Genomic DNA, 20,476 nt, shown 5'->3' with positions numbered 1-20,476 from the left:
AGAACACTCATAAGGTGACTCATCAAGGAAGAACAACTCAAGAACATCTACAAGGTTGAAGCATCAAGTCTCAATCACATCAAGGGCAAGAAGGTCTACCATCTATCATTCATCAAGGAAGACTACAAAGCAAGAAGAAAAGCCTTATATAAAGGCACCTACAAGAAGAGCAAATCAAAGAGGGACCTACATCAAGCTACACCATCTTCAAAAGGACAAACACTACAAAGTCAATTCATCAAGCAAATCTCATCATCAAACAAGTCCATTTGGAAAACGCAACTTAAAGAACATCAAGATCTAAGGAAGGCAAGCCATCAAGTCTTCAAGAAGAACGCAAGTCCACTACATCTCAAACTCTATCAAAGTAAGTATATGTCTTTTTGCAAGGAAAGCAACAAATTGGTTGGGACCACTAACTTCCTTGCATGGAAGAAGGGGACTGATTTACTTCTCAAAGAGAATGAACTTCTAGACCACATCAAAGGGAATATCACTATCCCTGCTAAGGAACAAACTCAAGCCTTAGCAAAGTACAATAAGGATGAGATAAGAGCTCAAAGGATTTTAATAGAATCCATCAAAGACTCTCATTCCTTATGTCTCAAAATTTGAAACCTCAAAAGAAATCTATGAGCTATTCTCAATAAGCACAACTGGAGAAGTGATATATCTACGAAATGATTTGCACAAGATGTAGAAATGATTTGCACAAGATGAAGATATCAAAGGAAGGAATAACTTCCTATTACATGAAGATCTCTGGGATGACGGATCACTTCAAGAACTAGGAGAACTCATGTCTGAACGAGAAATGACAACTGTAGTACTCAATGTTCTACCTGGGGATTGGGGCATCTTCACATCAAGCATATATGCCAAGAAGGAAGCCACCCCACTAAGTGAACTATGGTCTCTATGCAAGATAGAGGAAACTAGACTCAAATCCAAGGATGATGTGGGATCAAAGGAGCAAGCATTTGCTACCATGGCCAAGAAAAAGGGAAAATTTGGCAAATTTGGTCCACGAAGAACAAGCAATAGAGATATGTCCAAAGTCCAATGCTTTGGATGTCAAGAATATGGACACTACAAGAGGGATTGTCCCAAACTTAAGAATGACAACAACAACAAGAGAAAAAGGGAAGAAGCTCACATTACTCAAGCAATGAAAGAAGAAGACAAGAAGCAAAAGGAAGAAGATCCGTCAGATCTCTACTATGACTATGTCAACCTCTTTACTTAAGTCTTCTTTCAAAGTTTTGAGTAGCATAAGAGCATATAGAGAGAGGATAGAATGCATGGCTAAGTAGCATCTTCGAGAATATAGGAGCATGGTGTAGATATATCTCAAGATATTCATATAGAAGGAGCATACCTATTATAGGACCTCATCCACAATAAAAGAATAATTGATCATGATTAAGAATCTTAGAAGGCCTCTGTCATCAAAAGGAAGCAACATTTGCAAGATAAGGGCCTTCAAGATCCTCTAATATTATCTTCAAAAGAAGGTTGATAAATAAGAACAGATGTCTCATTGGGAGTCCCATTCACAGGATTCAAGAAAGGATGATATGCAGGGAAGAAAAGACGAAGTAAGAAAGGCTACACCAATCAAGAACCATCAAATGAAGCCAAGATGATCAAAGTTTAAGTCATGTCATCATATATATTATTGGGTCATGGGAATAGTTCTAAAGCATAATCAAGTATAAAAGGATCTCTTTTGCCAATGACATGCTCTAAGGCATGTACTACAATGCAATGAAGGTCAACATAAAGAAGCACTCCCATAATGAGTATAAGGTGGTTGACTAATCATCCAAGAAGAAGCAAATGTGGAAAGAGATCAAGCATGTGAAGAACACCATGGTCACAAAGAATCACTATCTGACAAGATCCATTAAAGACATCTCCCGAAAGAAGGCATGACAACTCTGAAAAAGGAAGAAAAAGATCAAAGGACCCTTGACACCTATGAAGGCCTTGGAGATAGTAAGGTGCAGATAACTGATTCAACTCTACAAAGATGTCACGATGAAGAAGCCATCCAACAAAAGCACCATTTGATGTTGAAGCAATATCAGGATGAAGTTATGAAGGGCTACTAAATCAAAGTATGGGAACAAGCAAGTACAACTATTCCTGATCAGACAAGATTCCACAAGATTCCACAATAGATTAAATTAGGATGGTCAAATCCCTTCTTACTTTGACAATTTTGTTTATCACTCAAAGGATCCTATCATCTTGTATCATCGAAGATGACAATGTGAAAATTTCTAACACAAAATTCTACTGCAGCAACTCATTTATTTCTCCTACTCATTTTCCACAATAAGTTATTTACAAAACCTTTCAGTAAACATCAAAGTAAATTCTGCTGCAGTTGTCACATAATAGAATAGAGAAAAGAACAGTGAAATACAAGCACAAGAATCAATTACATCAACACAATTATTTTTGGACAATAGTCCCCAGAAAAAACCCAATGTGGGAAAACCGGTGTAGCATATGAGGGTTTATTTATTATTCTTCAACAACAATCTCTCTACAAGAAATGATTTGCGAAACATAGAGAGAAACCTCTGAGAAAACACCTAAGATTATTTTCCTTCACCCTTTGAAGAAATTTTAACAACCAAGAGACCTTCCAGCCTCAACTGCATCACCTTTGCGTCATCCCTGCGTGAGGACTGCGTCCCTTATTGCGCTGCTTCTCTGAGTTGTCCCTCTGATACACTACGTCCCTCCTCTTCAGTCTCTAACTGATGCTAATACCCTCCTCTTCCTTCACCCCGCAACTCTCCCTCTGAAATCGAACTCTTTACTTCTTGAGAATCGATTTCCTAACAGAAGTATCACACTAATCCATGGCATCGTTCCTCTGCACTTCTGATGCTCGGCCTGCTGCCCTTCATCCACTGCACTACTACAACCTGTACTGCTGCCCATGACACCGCCATTGTCATTGTTGCATCTGTACTGCAGCTCCCTCTTAAGAAATGCACTATCCGCTTCTGCTACTGAAATGGATTCTCGACCATCCCCATCTTTTCTCTGAAATATACAAACTTTGTTCTTCCTAAAGCCTTGGTAAGAATGTTTGCCACCTACTCTCATGTCAGAGTGTATAGCAATTGTACTGCATCTCACTAGAAATAGTCTCTAATAAAGTGACACCTGATGTCAATGTGCTTCGACCGATCATGAAAAACTAGATTCTCAGAGAGCTTGATGCAACTCTAATTATCACACAAAATGTTGGTCGCTTCCATCCTTCTCCTGAATAGATTCAACAGTAACTTTCTAAGCCATATCGCTTCACACGATGTTGTGCTAGTTGCCGTATATTCAGCTTCAACTGAGCTCAGAGCTACGGACTTCTATTTCCTACTACACTAGGAGGTCATCCCTGATCCAATATTGAAACAGTACCCAATGGTACTTTTCCGATCTACTGAACTTCCAGACCAATCTGCGTCAGTGAACCCACTCAGCCTGATATCATTACCTCTTAATCCATGCTCGACTGTTCCTCATATATATCTGAGAACATGCTTGGTTGCTGCCCAATGTGCCCTCTTTGGTTCCACCATGCACTCACTGAGGGTGTTGACAACATAACAAATGTCTAGCTTGGTATTGACCAAATACATCAGGGACCCTATAAGCTACATGTACAAGGTGGGATCTACTTCTTTATCTTCAGGCGCATCAATCTTCTTCCAATTGGTAATCATTGGAGTAACCATGGGTCTACAGTCCTGCATTCTGTACCTTTTTAAAAAAATTGTAGCGTATCTCTCTTGTCCAAGGAAAATTCCACCCTTCTGCTGTCAAACTTCCAACCCCAGAAAATAATGCATCCGTCCCAAATCCTTAATGTAGAATTCTGTAGCCAGGTTTTCCTTGCAATCTTTGATCAGCCTAGATGAACCTGTCAAGAAAAGGTCATCCATATATAACACCAGAAATTGCGTCACCCTTGACAAATCCCATCTTCTGCAAGTAACCATTAATTCGATCGTACAATGCTCTAGGGGTTTGTTTAAGCCCATACAAGGCTTTCTTCAAACCACATACATGAGTTTTCTTCTCATGTGTCTCAAAACCCTCGGGTTATTCAATGTATACTTCTTCTTCTATCACCCCATTCAAGAACATAGTCTTGACGTCCATCTGGTAAATCTCCCACCCCATCTGTGCTACAAGGGATATCTTGGATCTAATAAAAGTATACTTGGCTATTAGGGCGAACGTTTCTTTGTAGTCTATCCCTTCCTTCTGAGCATACCCCTTAGCCATGAAACTGGCTTTGTATTTTTCCACACTGCCATCTGCAGCATATTTGACTTTGTAGATCCATATCGAACCTACAAGTAATCTGTCTTGAGGCCTAGGTACCACTTCCCAGACATCATTGATCATTATGGAACTGTATTCCTCCACCACATTTACCCATACTTGATGTTGAACAGCCTCGTAGGAACTAGAGGGTTCTCCAACCTGACCCACCAAAGCTTGGTATCTATCTAGTTTTCTGCACTCTCTTTTCTCATTCCTAGGAGCTCCAATGAAATCCTCTGCATCCCGTAGTATCTGTCGAAGTTCCTGACTCGTTCTTCCACTGGTAGTGGGTAGATCTATTTGCTCCTCCTCCTGAGATTCCACCCGTTGTTATGCCTCTGGATTCTTGTTCTTTGGAAAAATGATAGTGTCGGTTTCTGCTAGTCGAAGTGGTTGGACCAATGGATCATCCTTTGACTACTGTTCGGAAGGCATTTCTCGGGATTTCCTAAAATCTTTGTCCTCCATGAACTTCATATCTCGTCGTACTACGATCTTTCTATTTCCCGGAAGGTAGATTCTATATGCCTTAGCATTCCTGCTATATCCCACAAGATATCCTTTTTCTGCAGTTTGATCCAACTTCTTCCTCTTTTCTTCGAGTATATGGCAGTATGCCAAGCTCCCAAATATTCTGAAATGACTCACTTCGGGCTTTTTGACGGTGAAGACATTCTCTAGAGTAATCTTACCTAATGCCCTGTGAGGAGTCCTGTTCTGAACATATACTATTGTGATGCATGCTTCTACCCAAAGAAATTTGGGCATATCCTGATCATACAACATTGCCCATGTTGCTTCAACAATAGTTATGTTCTTCCTCTCTGCTACTCCATTCTGCTCCGGATTATATGGAGTTGTCCATTCTCTTTTGATGATTTCCCTTACGCAGATATCAGTGAAGTCCTTATCAATATATTCTCCACCATTGTCTGAGCTCAACACTTTTATCTTCTTCCCCATCAGATTCTCTACTAGAGCTTTAAACTCTTTGAATCGATCAAAAACCTCATCCTTGGTTTTTAGAAAGTAAATCCAAGTCTTCCTATGTTAATTTTAGGCAACAATGGTATGTTCTATGCTTTAGACCAATTTTACTTCAATTTCTCTATTAGCCTGGTATCAATATTCAGATTAGCAATCACATCAACATGATAGTAAAATGCAGATAGAACATAAACATAAACAATAGAAGACAAGCCAAGACAAGAGGACATAAATTGTGGCATCAGCCAAGGAAAAACCCCAATGTGGGGAAACCCTCGATCAAATCTTCTTTTAGTCTTCAGCAGAGAGAGAGTACAATTTACAAATCTGATAATTTATAACAGCAACAAAAAAATCCCTAACCAGAGAAGTCAACGTTGGTCAACAGGGCAGATTTGACCCTCAACGAATCGGTCAACTTCAGTCAACTTCGTCCTCCAAAAAGCAAGATAAAACAGCCCTCAAAACAATCAAATTCAGCCCAGTCAAAGCCTGGTCAAACAGCCCAGAAATTCGATCTCCTGAAATTTCGCTTCCCTGAAATTTCGGCCTCCTGAAATTTTTCTCCTAAAATTTCGCCCTCATGAAATTTCGCTCTCTTGAAATTTCGCTTTCCTAAAATTTCGAACGTGTGGAGAAAGAGAGAGAGAGAGGCCCGGAAATCCGTACCCAATCAATGAGGAGAGAGAGAGAGAATTGTGAAGATGAATGTGTCCAAATGAGGATAAGTCACCTTCTATTTATATGCAACATTGAGGATGAATAGATGTGATTGTTGGGCTTCTGAGCCTACATAAGTTTGTTGGTCGACCTTGACAATTTGACCATAATCAAAATAAATTCATAACTTCATTTGTACATGTTAGAATCGGATGTTCCTTAAATCAATCCTACACCTCTCAGAGAGAGGAATCCTAGAAAAATAGCAGTTGTCATAAATAAGATGACCCATGTGGAGTTTGGCCCTAGTTGCCAATTTTAACACTCCCTCTCAACTAGGGAGAACTCCATCTGCTAATCCATCTGCCAATCTATACTATCTCTACCATCAATGCACTGCTCTGCTCTCCTCTGCTTTGCTGAACTATGAAGAAGAAGTGATCGAGAATGTATCATACCATTCTCTACTGACCCGAATTCAGACCCAATCAAAGGAGAGTGTGTCATACCACTCTTACTGACCCGAAGTCAGTCCCAATCAAAGGAGAGTGTCTCATACCACTCTTACTAACCTGAAATCAGTCGCAATCAAAAGAGAGTGTCTCATACCACTCTTACTGACCCGAAGTCAGTTCCAATCAAAGTAGAGTGTCTCATGCCACTCTTACTGACCTGAAGTCAGTCCCAATCAAAAGAAAGTGTCTCATAACACTCTTACTAACCTGAAGTTAGTTCCAATCAAAAGAGAGTGTCTCATACCACTCTTACTGACTCGAGGTCAGTTCCAATCAAAGGAGAGTGTCTCATACCACTCTTACTGACTCGAGGTCAGTTCCAATCAAAGGAGAGTGTCTCATACCACTCTTACTGACCTGAAGACAATCCCAATCAAAAGAAAGTGTCTCATACCACTCTTACTGACCCGAAGTCAGTTCCAATCAAAAGAGAGTGTCTCATACAACTCTTACTAACCCGAAGTCAATTCCAGTTGATCCCAAATCAATATCTATCATCCTATCATAGGGAGTATGGTAGTACAACGATGCGTCCATCGGTAGTACTATGGTACCTATCCTCATTTCCCTACTCAATTCCCATGAGTCCCAGACTACATGGTAGGATATCTCAACAAGAGAAGGATGAACCACTCATACTGCCTACATGTCGCCAAGGGGTATTGCGGGGGAAGGCTAAACCACTCACCCTGTACACAGCAAACCACTAGGAGAAGGCTAAGAGTACCCCAAGCCTCTCAGGGCTCCCAAAGCTCAATCTCCATCTCATACAGGACCCTCATAAGAGGGTCTCTGCACGACAACAAGTCGTTCTCAGAAGGCCAAGAACTTGACCTTCCCTAGGGGCTTTGTCAGAATATCCACGACTTGCTCTTCAATCCCAATGTGATGGAGCCTTATTGCTCCTCATTGTACCATATCCCGGATAAAGTGGTACTTGATATCTATATGCTTGGAGCAATCATGAAACACGAGATTCTCTAATAATCGGATCCCACTCTGGTTGTCGCAGAGGATCACGGTGGTATCCAGCACATGTCCAAACAGCGCACAAAAGAGCTTCCTCAACCAGACAGCTTCACAGGAGGCCATACTTGTAGCTATGTATTCGGCCTCGGCGATGCTCAAGGCAACCGATTTTTGCTTCCTCCTCATCTAGGATATCAAAGCAAAACTCAAAGAAAAAGAACATCAGAAGTGCTCTTGCGATCCAGCACACTGTCAGCCCAATCAGCTTCAAAATAACCATGCAGCCTCATATCTCCAGCAATGTATCTCAGTCCATGAGTAATTGTGCCTCGAAGATATCTCAGAAGATTCCTGGCACCAATCCAATGTATATGATGAGGCTCAACCATATATTGGCTCAATGTGAAAACCGCAAAACATATGTCCGAACGGGAGTTCACCAAGAACATTAGTGTGCCTAGAAGTTGACAATACTTGGAAGCATTTCCCAATTCAGGTCCAGCAGCACTACCACATAACTTCTTAAAGTTAAGTTCCATTAGAGTAGTCACAGGCTTGAAGTCCACCATCCCAAATCTTTCCAATATCTTCAAAACATATTTTCCTTGAGAGAGGAAAATTTCACCTGGCTTTTGCTAGACCCCTAACCCTAGAAAATAGTGCATCGGTCCTAGGTCCTTCATCTCGAATTCAGAAGCCAACTCCCTCTTACATTTGTGAATGAAAGGGTCTACACCAACCAAAAAAAGGTCGTCCACATAAAGTACCAGAATGAGAGGTTTGTCATTTTCAACCTTAAAGTAAAGGTTCATATCAGCTTCACTTCTAATGAATCCCAGCTTCATCAGATGGCTATCGATCCTCTCAGACCAAGCCCGAGGTGCCTACTTCAATCCATAGAGAGCTTTCTTCAACCTACATACATGAGATTCCCAGTCATGAATCTCAAACCCCTTGGGTTGTTCCACATATACTTCCTCTTTGATTGAACCATGCATGAAAGTGATCTTGACATCCATCTAATGTAGGTTCCATCCTTGCGAGGCAGCAAGGGCTCTGATCGAGCGAATGGTGGTGTATCAGGCAACAGGGGCAAATATCTCATCATAAACTACACCTTCATTTTAAGACAAGCCTCGAGCAACAAAGCGAGCCTTGAACTTTTCTGCACTTCCATCAACTCCATGCTTGATTTTGTAGAACCACTTAGAGGTGACAACCGATTTGTCCTGGGGTCTAGGGACCACATCCTAGACATCATTCTTCATAATTGACTCGTATTCTTCATTAATAGCATCCTTCCATACTTAATGCTTCACGGCTTCTTCGAATGATGAAGGCTCATTTTGAATGATAGTGCTCGTGGCGGTCAAGTATCCTTGATACCTGTTCGACTTCTTGCTTTCACGGAAAGTCCCCCTTGGTGCAATGTGTCTCTCGGCACCTTCAAGAGTTTCCCTAAGCCATGAGGGTCTCCTTTTGGAGGAGGAGGGCGCATGAGGAGGAGGATCAATAGGATCCATAGGTTCATCAACATCAGGCATCGTTTCGTCTTCTTTTGCACCCTGATTTCCAGTGTCAGCTTCTTTGTCCTTTTGTATTCTCTACAACCAATTAGTCACCTTGGAGGGCTCATGAGGGGGAGGATTAATAGGATCCATACGTTCATCAACATCAGGCATCATTTCGTCTTCTTTTGCACCCTGATTTCCAAGGTCAGCTTCTTTGTCCTTTCGTATTCTCTACAACCAATTAGTCACCTTTTCTTATATTCAGAGGCTCCACAACACTGATTTCAACAATATAAGAAGACAAGAATCGATCAGCAAAAATCTCAACTATGATATGCCTCTTCACAAGATCTATATTAGTAGCCAAATATTTTTGTCATGTATAACTGTAACTGCAAAGTCTCTCTCATTTTTGCACATCTTTCTTGACAAGTGAAACAAGCTCCTGAAGATAATGTTCAAGGTTTCTGCTATCTTTAGTCTTCCTTGGGCTCCTTCAGAAATCCATCAGCCAGAATAATTCTTCAACACTTCAGCAATGCCCAAAACATGGTATTGTTTACAGTGTCCTTTACAATCTGTAAGATTGGCAGCAATACCTCAGGTTATACCAAAGCTTGCAATAAACAACACATTAGAAACCACAGTACTAAAGATGAGACTCCAGGTTATGAGAAAGTGTTGCAAACAATGATATGTCTCCACAATATAATTTGTTAAGACATCTGCATCAATATTGTGATATAAGACCCATCTCAGTATCAGAAGATGACCCACAATGTCCAAACTCCGAGATCAACCTTGAGATCCATGTATACACCATATGAAATGACAAGAGACCTTTTTTTCATACTAACGCACCATTATTCTTCAGATTTGATTGGTGTTCAAAGGTTTTACTGAGATAGTCCTCCAAATGCAGCACCAATATAAGCTTCTAAAACTCGCTTACCCAAAGAAACATATCTCAGGAGCCTCGAAAAAAACTGTAGGAGATACATCACATGAAACTTCTATTAATTACAGCGAACTATTCTACAAGAAACTCATATTACTCAGCAATAGAACTGATGTTCTTCAAGCTTTGATTGTGTGCACAGAATTTTACACATCGAATCCTAGGTGCAATTTCTTCTCAGAAATCAGGCCGCAAGGATATCTCAGGATCTGCAATTATGTGTTGGACAGTTACTTCACGAGGGCCGCAGATATAAAATAAAGATCAGTTTGCAAAAAATTAGTTTATGCCACTTCAGATTTAGTCTTCTGTGCATCAATTTTCTTTACAATCTTCACATAAATGAGCCTTAGGAGAGGCGGAAGACATTCGAGGTGCTGCTTCAGTTTGATACCTGCAAGTGGATAAGAAACCCACTGGTCCACTTCAAAGATGAGATCACGATGCCATAGTTTGAGAGATGATGTGATGCCATACGATGTTGCAGTAGCCATGCCATTCATATATACAGAGAACAACAATGTCATTTGTAGGCACAACAACAACACCAAAGATACCATTACACCACAACATATAATTTTGATGCCATGCAGAGAACCATACGTATATAACTATGCAGGAGATCCATACAAAGAGTGTAGAGGAAACAATAGAACTAATGTCAACCATATCGCATATCATGCTAATCAGATTGCAGGTATGTCACATATATATATATATAGTGCTAATCATATCACAGAGAGGCTATGATGTCAATCATATTGTGGAGGTATGATATCGTTTTATGAAAGAGACTGTGCGAGAGACTGTAATAGGTTACAGTGATGTAGAGTCTTTGATTAGTGAATCGAGATCATAAAGTAATACTCTGCCATACATATATATTATAGTGAGGACATTCCAGAACATGATCATTAACTTACTAAATGCAGAGATATGAGACCAGGCGCAGGGATACAAGACCTGTGCCATAGTGTCATAGGTGACAGTAAGATATTGTTCTTGGATGCTACCATCTTCACCAAACTTGCCATGAATCAATGAAAAAGACAATGGAGAGAGCAAGATGAACTCAGAGAGTGATTTGAAACCCTGGACTAGACTGTCAAGTTAGAAATCAAAATCTGTCGGGGAATTTGAATAAAACTGTGCAAAAGAATAAGCATTGAGTTGACTCACAGAAGACATACTTCTCTTGCTCCTGTAATATTGTCATGTGAAAATATGCCCCTGCGCCAAGCTATGCAAATGCAGTCTCTGAGCTATCCAAGCAAAGATGGAAATTGCTTCATACGAGCCTCCAAAAATCCATTATCAAAACACTGATTGATTTGTCACTTGCTTGGGCTTGACTTCTCCTAGCTTTGAAACCATGTTAATTTTAGGCAACAACGGTATGTTCTATGCTTTAGAGCAATTTTACTTCAATTTCTCTATTAGCCCAATGTCAATATTCAGATTAGCAATCACATCAACATGATGGTAAAACGCAGATACTAGATAGAACATAAACATAAACAGTAGAAGACAAGCCAAGACAAGAGGACACAAGATGTGGCATCAGCCAGGGACAAACCCCAATGTGGGGAAACCCTTGATCATATCTTCTTTTAGTCTTCAATAGTTCAGCAGAGAGAGATTGTACAATTTACTAATCTGATAATTTATAACAGCAGCAAAAGAGCCCTAACCAGAAAATTCAATGCTGGTCAACAGGGCAGATTTGACCCTCAGCAAATCGATCAACTTCAATCAACTTTGCCCTCCAAACAGCAAGATAAAACAGCCCTCAAAACAATGAAATTCAGGCCAGTCAAAGTCTGGTCAAACAGCCCAGAAATTCAATCTCTTGAAATTTCGCTTTCTTGAAATTTCAGCCTCCTGAAAATTTTGCTTTCCTGAAATTTCGGATGTGTGGAGGGAGAGAGAGAGAGGCCCAGAAATCCGTACCCAATCAATGAGGAGAGACAGAGAGAGAAGTGTGAAAATGAGTGTGTCCAAATGAGGTTAAGTCGCCTTCTATTTATATGCAACGTTGAGGATGAATAGACGTGAATGTTGGGCTTCTAAGCCTACATAAGTTTGTTGGCTGACCTTGACAATTTGACCATAATCAAAATAAATTCATAACTTCATTTGTACATGTCAGAATCGAATGATCTTTAGATTAATCCTACAACTCTTGAAGAGAGGAATCCAAGAAAAATATCAATTATCATAAATAAGATTACCCATGTGGAGTTTGGCCCTAGTTACCAATTTTAACATCCTGGAATGGTCATCAATGAAGGTGACGAAATATTCGGCACCACTAAGAGCTTTTGTGGACATGGGTCTGCAAATATCTATGTATCAATCCCAAAACACTCTTTGCCCTACTGTTACTTCTGGAATAAGCCACTTTAGCGTACTTACCCAGTACACAACCTCTGCATACATCGTCTTGTTTGGTACTTAATTATAGAACTCTTGTGACGATTCTTCTAAGAAATTCTTAGAGCCCCATGGTGTAAGTGCCCCACCCTTATGTGTCATAGTTCATTCAAATCTTTTCACCATTGTTGCCTATCAGTGCCATTGGAGATTCTATTTGTAACTTATACAGTCTGTTACTTCTGAATCCAATTTGGGCCTTCTTCTTCTAACTCGGATGTTTGACATACACTTTCTTCCCAATGAAGTGAACATCATAGCCCTTGTTCTGTAACTGAGATACAGAGAATAAGTTCATTCCCGATCCAGGCACATGCAGCACATTGGTAGCTCGAAGTCGATCTCCTTCTTTTGTTTGAAAAACTACAGTGCCTTTTCCCATGGGGATACATTTTGACTTATTTCCCATGGTGATTTGGAATTTCATATGTTCTTCTTGATAGCTCGAGAAACATTCTCGTATTCCCGTCATGTGCACAGAAGCCCCATTATCAATATACCAAACCTCAGAGGAAGCAGAACTTGCTAAGCAAGCGACTCCTCCTTCCAATCTAGAAGCCAACACAGAATTGTCGCGATCCATTATATTCTTCGTGCTTTCTTATTTCCCAGGAGAACTGCGTGAGTCCTTTTGAGTGGTTGCTCTAGCATCAGGTTCACGACTCATTGCAAATTATCTAATCATGTTGCCTGATCTCAGCTCTGATACCATCTGAAAATTTCTAACACAAAATTCTACTGCAGTAACTGATTTATTTCCCCTACTTATTTTCCACAATAAGTTATTTACAAAACCCTTCAATAAACATCAAAGTAAATTCTACTACATTGGCCACATAATAGCATAGAGAAAAGAACAGTGAAATACAAGCACAAGAATCAATCACATCAACACAATTATTTTTGGACAATAGTCCCCGGAAAAACCCAATGCTTGAAAACTGGTGCAGCGAATGAGGGTTTATTTATTATTCTTCAGCAACAATCTCTTTACAAGGAATAATTTGCAAAACATAGAGAAAACACTTGAGATAATTTTCCTTCACCCTTTGAAGAAATTCTAACACCCAAGAGACCCTCCAACCTCAACTGCGTCACCTTTGCATCATCCCTGCATGAGGATAGTGTCCCTTGCTGCACTGCCTCTCTGAGTTGTCCCTCTGTGTTATACCTCTAATACACTGCGTCCCCTCCTCTTCAATCTCCAACTGATGTTGATAACCTCTTCCTTCACCCTGCAACTCTCCCTTTGAAATAAACTCCTACTTCTTGAGAATCAATTTCCCTCGGGTTATTGAGTATTTGCCCAGTGTGTCTCCAAATGACTCTCAAGTCTTCATTTATACTTTTCCTGTTGACCTATCAATGTCCGTGATCTAATCTCTAATCAACGGCTAAGATTAAATTAGACTTGATCCTCATCTCTTAGAAGCTTCTCACCCATATTTTCATTATACTCATTAATATTTTAATTTTCCTAAGTTTAGACTTACGAACCCCATTAAAAATATTAATTATTTTGATAAAATACAATCCGAGTGGAATTTCTCCAAACGATTTCTGGGTCTTGGAGATCTCATGTGTTCTAGCCCCTCCACAAAATTTCAGAGCTAGAGCACATGCGATGCTACCCAAAAAATCAACAGACAACTCAAAGAATTCTGAAAAATGCAAATAGATTACAAGACAAAGAAAGAGGTGACACGCCTTATTAGCAATATGCTTTGAAGATAAAGCTTTTTTGAAGAGGAAGGCAATGTTATGAATATAATATATATAAAAATCGTATAAATAATAGTAATAATCATAACAATAATTAGTATACTCAAGAGGCATGTCTTAAAGAACACAATTGTTCATGAAGGGGCACCTGCCAAGTGCCTAAGTATATAAGTTAGCCCTCATTTGTAATCACATTTCTATATTAATATTGCTTGTCTTATAATGGATACTTATGTTGCTTTTCTCACATGGGCAAGCTAGATATAATTTTCTTCAACAAGTAACCACTTCTAATGATTAATTTGACAGTATCTATCCATTATTTATAACATCATCAAGCAGTTACACAGAAGACAATTCAACATTTAAACATGACATGAGCAGTAAAGATAATAGTGCAACAATGAGACAAGAGACACAAAGAATTAGGCCCGAGGCCAGGGCAAAACCCACAAGGGGAAAACCCAGAACTGCTTTCCTTATGAGAGAGAGTCCAATGTCCATCAAAATATCCATAAATCGAAAGATAAACATAATAGGTGACCAAAACAAGATACAGAAACAAGCCTCCACTCCTTCCACGAGTTTTGTCTTCTTCTATCCTTCTCTATCTCACAGAAACGGAGATAATAATACAAAAATGAATTTCTCTAATGAAGAACAATTCCTCGCATATAAATAGTCATCATAGGGGGTCGAATGAGTGCCTTAAAGGGGGCCCAGCCAATCTATCAAATATTGGAGCAGACCTGTCAGATTTGGAGGTAAAATAATTTCGAATTAATTGATTTGCTTTTCAAGATGAAAATACCCATGGCTACCATAATTTCCAACAACTTCCATATTCCAGATATTCTGAATATTCCACTCTGTATCCAGAATATAAGAATGTCCATTATAGGACAAGTATATTTAATATATATAAATGTTGGAATGTACAAAAGATATGATACGATATCATTAGAAATGAGGGCCCTGGTTATATACTAGGCAAGGTGCCTCTTCACGAATAGTCACGTCGTTAGAGCCATGCCTCTTCAATACACTAATCATTATGAACTATTAAATTTTAATTATTTATATTAATAACTTTAATGTTATGAATATAATATATATAAAAATAACATAAATAATGTAATAATCATAATAATGATTAATACACCGTAGAGGCATGTCTTAAAAAACACAACCATTCATGAAGGGGCACCTGCCTAGGTATATAAGTGGGCCGTCATTTATATTGCATATCATATATCATATCTCTTGTACATTCAATATTTCTTATATAAAATCTATTACTCGTCCAGGCGTCCTATGATGGATATTCTTATATTCCAAATATTCCGAATATTCTGCTGTGTATATGAACTCTGTTCACTACAGTGGAGATTGTTTGCATTATGACAAGAATAAAATTAAATGAAATTTTCCGGTTCATGTAATGGTGGCAACTCACCAACTGTGGGAGTTCATGTACTGATGGAAGTTCACATAACAGTGGGAGCTTTTTTGTTGAAAACATATATATCTATGTAGCCTTCAGTGGTGTTATTGCAATTTTTTGTAAGCCATTGAGGAAAGACTGCAATCTTTATCTATAAGCAATAAGAATACCTATTCCTTGCCCCTTGGATGTTTCATTGGCATATTGTCAAGGTTTTACCATGTAAATTTGTCTTGTTTGAATGTTATGCTGTCATCTTGTTTTATTTTTCATTATTTCTTCGCATTTATCTTACATAGCAATTTATATTTTTCGCTCACGTTTCCAACAACCATGGCCCACTTTTCTAACCTACAAAACCTATTTATTGCCTGACCTCATGTTGAAACCTTAAATAGCCACTTAAAGAGTTAAAGATTTAAAAGTAATGAATTGACATTTTCCAATTTTTACCAGTAAATCATGCAATATTCACTGGGAGAATAAAGCTCAAGCTCAAATCCCAACATAAGGAAACGACATGCTATCCAACAAGTTTGTTCTTCTGCCCAGCTTTTCATATGCCTCATCCATAAGCCCTGTAACAGCATTCCGAGGAATTTATTATATCAGTGAACACCAACTCAACCTGCGCTCAAAACCTATCATTCAGAAAAGTGCAATTTGGCATCTTCTATAATTCAGAAGCTCAAAGTGAAGTAATCTAGCATCCTCTAAAGTATTTATTCAAAAAATTATCCTCTAAAAGACCACCTCGCCACCAGAGCCACTAGCAGTGCCATCCTGCTGGTTGTTACAGGCCATCTCTACCTGAAACGAAAAATATGGAACAATATTAAATGCATGTCTCAATTTCATATCATGTTTATCTTGAATAGTACAAATTTACAAAAAGATTAAAAAAGGAGAGGAGAGCTTCTTATAAAAATCTGTCAACATCTAAAAAAAACTGAGATGAATATTATGATGTTTACAATATTTATAATACGTAGATTTTGCTCATTTGATTATGAATAAGCATGTACAAACATTACTTTTGAAGACATTTCTTAGAATCTTATATAGTCAATAAATATCAATGAAGCTAACAACCTTTTAAATAGCAGGAATCATATATCAAGTGATTTTGCCCTGAAAATCACTATACATTTTAACTAACAAAATTCTAGACAGGATATTTGGTAATGGCTCATTTTACTAGGTTAAATACAGAAATTGTTCATACCATACTGGAAACCACAGTTTAAACACTTCTTCCAAAATTAGTGAATGAGTTACCATACTGGAAACCACAGTTTAAACATTTCTTCCAAAATTAGTGAATGAGTTACCATACTGGAAACCACAGTTTAAACATTTCTTCCAAAATTAGTGAATGAGTACCCATATGTCGTTAAACCTAATCGTCAAACGACTCTTATAATGCACATGAAGAATTAACTATATTTATGTCTATCTATAATTCTATATATTTCATAATATACCAGCATTCCTCAAACGACTTTTATAATGCACATGAAGAATTCTTAGCATTGAAGATATTGGCAAACTTTCACAAATTGAGATAACTTAGAATGCATGTCTATCTTTATTTCTATATATTTCATAATATAAACTGATTGAGATAGTAGAGTTTATGTAACAGCATTCCAAAGAGTCGTATCATCTGCTCATCTTCAGTGTTCTGTGAATATGCAAATAGTTTCATCTGGATGATAAAGTCATGCAGCACCATAGTGATTGTCTAGGTCACCAGGAAGCAAAATTTCCAAACAGAAATATTCCAGTTTCAGAAAATATTGTCTGATATTAATTAATTAGTGAGGATCTAGGTAGCAGGGATGCTTTATTTTCTTCATATTTTGCATCATGGTGGTGGGCTGTCTGCCGCCCTTTTCCTTGCAAAATGCTTGTACTTGAGCAGAATATTTCCACAAACAACAAAGTAAAACTTTTATTCAAGTAATAGTATCGAATACAGACAAATAGTGTTGACTACAGCCCATATAAATCTTTTGATCTTAAAATATTGTATTTCTAATATGGAAGTAAGAAAATGTATGTCACATTTTCAAATAAATGCATATATTTTTTTCCTCTAGAAATTGAAATTTTATTAACATCTACAAATGATCAAAATAGGTCAACAGGACTCGACAGTATAGCATGCAATAATAACTAAACAGGGAGACCATTACCCATCTCTCAGTAAAAAGAACAGTAACTAGAAGTTAACTCTAAAACTCAATTAGTAGCGGTAAAGCATAGCTAGCAAAAGTGGGTAGACCAAGCCCCACAAACTATGAATAGCAGCTAATGGCTCTCATCATCTGCAGTTGTAACAAAGATGTTGAACACCATGGGCCTACTGAATAATGTTACTCAAGTGAGTGGCCCAGCTAATGGAGCGTTTCATGTTTAATGTTGATGTTTGTAGCAGCAGAAAGGTATTTCTGCATTGACTAGGTGTCAAGCACGCGGGCATTGTCCAAAGCCTCCTCAGGAAACTTCCCCAATATATTAAGTTGTCTTCGTGGTTTATTCCTAATTACGAAAAGCACAATAATTAAGTTCATCAATTAAAATTGGCTACTGAGCTAGTAAAACCAAGGGAACGTAATTTTGATTACATTAGTGAATTTGTTTTAATCTCAGCCATTGATTTCAAGCGGGTTAGGATTTAATCCTAGCCATCCATCAATTTGGAGATTAAGTTAGGGATTTAGCTCAATGAAAAATTATAAAAGCGAGCCTAGGGAGAGGAGACAGACACAATTGGCAAAGATTTGAAAGTGATTTTCTCAGTGAGTGTGATACTCAAGGCCGAAGAGAAAAGAAGTGTTGTGACAACGAGAGAGATTCTGGAAGAGATTGACTATAGGCCGAGGCCATACCAATTTCTGAGCACCAGTTGACAAGGCCACAAGGACAAGGGTGAGGGTGAGAGCAAGGGCAGCGGCAGCTCACACATGCCATGCAAGGAGAGTTGCAGGTTGCATGTATAACATGGGTTTTGCAGCAACAGCACTCCCTGTGTAGAGGAAAAGTTGTGTGCGGGCCATACAGCCAACAGAGGTGCAGATTGAGGTTTTTCAGGGGCAGATTTCCCAGTTTTACTTTGCTGTAAATTTTCTGTAATTTCTCTGCAGACCAACTATCCAGAAAGGGATCCCTCACTGTTCTGAGAACAAAAAGTGAAGAACAATTGGAGGAAATTTTCTACATGATTGATTTCCTGTGTTTTCTTCCACTATTTAATTTTTTGAGTTAATAATTCTAGTGTGTTTTATTCCGTAATTGCAAAAATAATTTCCCCGGGTTATAAAAACACTAGGAATTAAATCAGAACTAGAATTTAGAAATCAGAATTCATACAGCTTTACAGCAGATCTAAATTTCTAGCAGCAATTTTTCAGTAAAATTTCTGATTTGGGGAATTTCCACTACCGAGTTAAGATTCGAAGATGGGTTGAAGGACACATCAAACTTCCATAGAAGGTGGGGGTTACATTGATTTTGTCAGAGAATGGTTTACTGGAGTTTGTTAACACCTAACTCACCCCACCTACAGATACAGCAAAACTAGTGATCCACAATCACAAGCATGTGAAAACCAAGAAGATAATCTTGGATGTGGTGAGGAATCATGTCATTCCTCACCTGTCTGAGAAAAGGACAGCAAGGGAGATGTGTGACGCGCTGTTAAAACTTTATCATAGCAATAACACAAACAGGAAGATGGTATTGAGGGAGGAACTCAAAAACACCAAAATAATCTCACCAAGATCACTCAAATAGGTGATGAATTGGCAACAGTGGGGGAGACCGTGACAGAGAATAACATGGTAAGGACAACCATGAATGGCTTCGCCAAGCCATGGGCTCCTTTCATCAAGGGCATCATTGCACGAGAGAACCTCCCTAATTTGGAGAAGCTATGGGATGATTTTTTCTAGGAGGAGATTTGGGAGGAATCTCTAGGAGACCGACAAAAGGGTGATGATGAGAACCTTGCCCTTGCCAGCCAGGGAAGAAAGGGTAGAAACGGTTAAGAAAAGGTCAAGAAGAATATAGCAGGAAAGGATACTTCACAAGCTGGAAAGAATGATCCGAACACAGTGAAATGCTCTGCATGCCACAAGAGTGAGCATTATGCTCCACAATGTTAAATCGAGGAGTAGTAGGTAGCACCATCTACAGATACCCAAGTTAGTGAATTTACTGGGAAGTTTGAGGACTTCTCATTGGTAACTTGCCTTTCTAGCACAACTTCCAAGGGTGTCTGATTCATTGATGTGTGCTTCTCATTAGATGACGAGATCATCAGAGCTATTCACCAGTTTCTCAGAGAAGGACTTAGATCTGCATGTGGAGTTTGGCAACAATGCCAAGTATGGTGTAGAAGGAGTTGAGACCGTTTCGTTTCAGCTTGAGTCAAGAGGTCCTCGGAGGTCAAGGATGTACTATTTGTTTTGGGGCTAACAAAGAACTTATTCTTAGTCTCAACCATGGAGGGTTGGGGTTTTATCATCTATTTTCAAAATGGACATGTTCTGGTTTGGCCGAGAAATTCTAGTCTCAACTCAGGATGAATGGTTGGAGGTAGAGAGGGTAATTTGCACATCCTGACGGCTCAACTTGTAGAAGCCCTAGTTCGTGACAAGGATAACATGTGTGAGCTTTGGCACAAGAGAATGGATCACTTGCATCACATAGTGTTTCCCATAATAAGGAAGATTGTCATTGTCTTCCGAAGTTCAGCATGGAGCAATAGGGAGTGTGCAAGCGATGTGCTCTTGGCAAGAATATCAAGGTTGTTGTTCCAAGCAGACAGAGTAGGTCGAAGGGGATGTTAGATCTAATACATACAGATGTGTGTGGCCAAATGTTAGTAGCATCTTCAAAGGGTTCCACTTATTATGTG

The 20,476-nt window shown here is 38.9% G+C and overlaps 1 protein-coding gene across 2 annotated transcripts in view; it reads right to left on the bottom strand.

Annotated features, from left to right (window-relative positions):
• Positions 1-20,476, bottom strand: part of MAK10 (MAK10 homolog) — a 190,116-nt gene that overhangs the window by 7,714 nt on the left and 161,926 nt on the right. For both annotated transcript variants that reach the window (XM_089374672.1, XM_089374671.1), the window contains 2 exons: positions 16,306-16,362; positions 16,006-16,130 (listed from right to left, as the gene is read on the bottom strand). In XM_089374672.1, the coding sequence (XP_089230798.1) occupies positions 16,006-16,130; positions 16,306-16,362 (182 nt within the window). The remainder of the gene's footprint in view (positions 1-16,005; positions 16,131-16,305; positions 16,363-20,476) is intronic.

The sequence above is a fragment of the Pinus tabuliformis genome, chromosome 8 (assembly GCF_031772625.1).
Source record: "Pinus tabuliformis cultivar Carrire ecotype Pingquan chromosome 8, CPIR1, whole genome shotgun sequence".
Classification (NCBI taxonomy): Eukaryota; Viridiplantae; Streptophyta; class Pinopsida; order Pinales; family Pinaceae; genus Pinus; species Pinus tabuliformis.
This window is presented reverse-complemented; position numbering and strand designations above follow the sequence as displayed.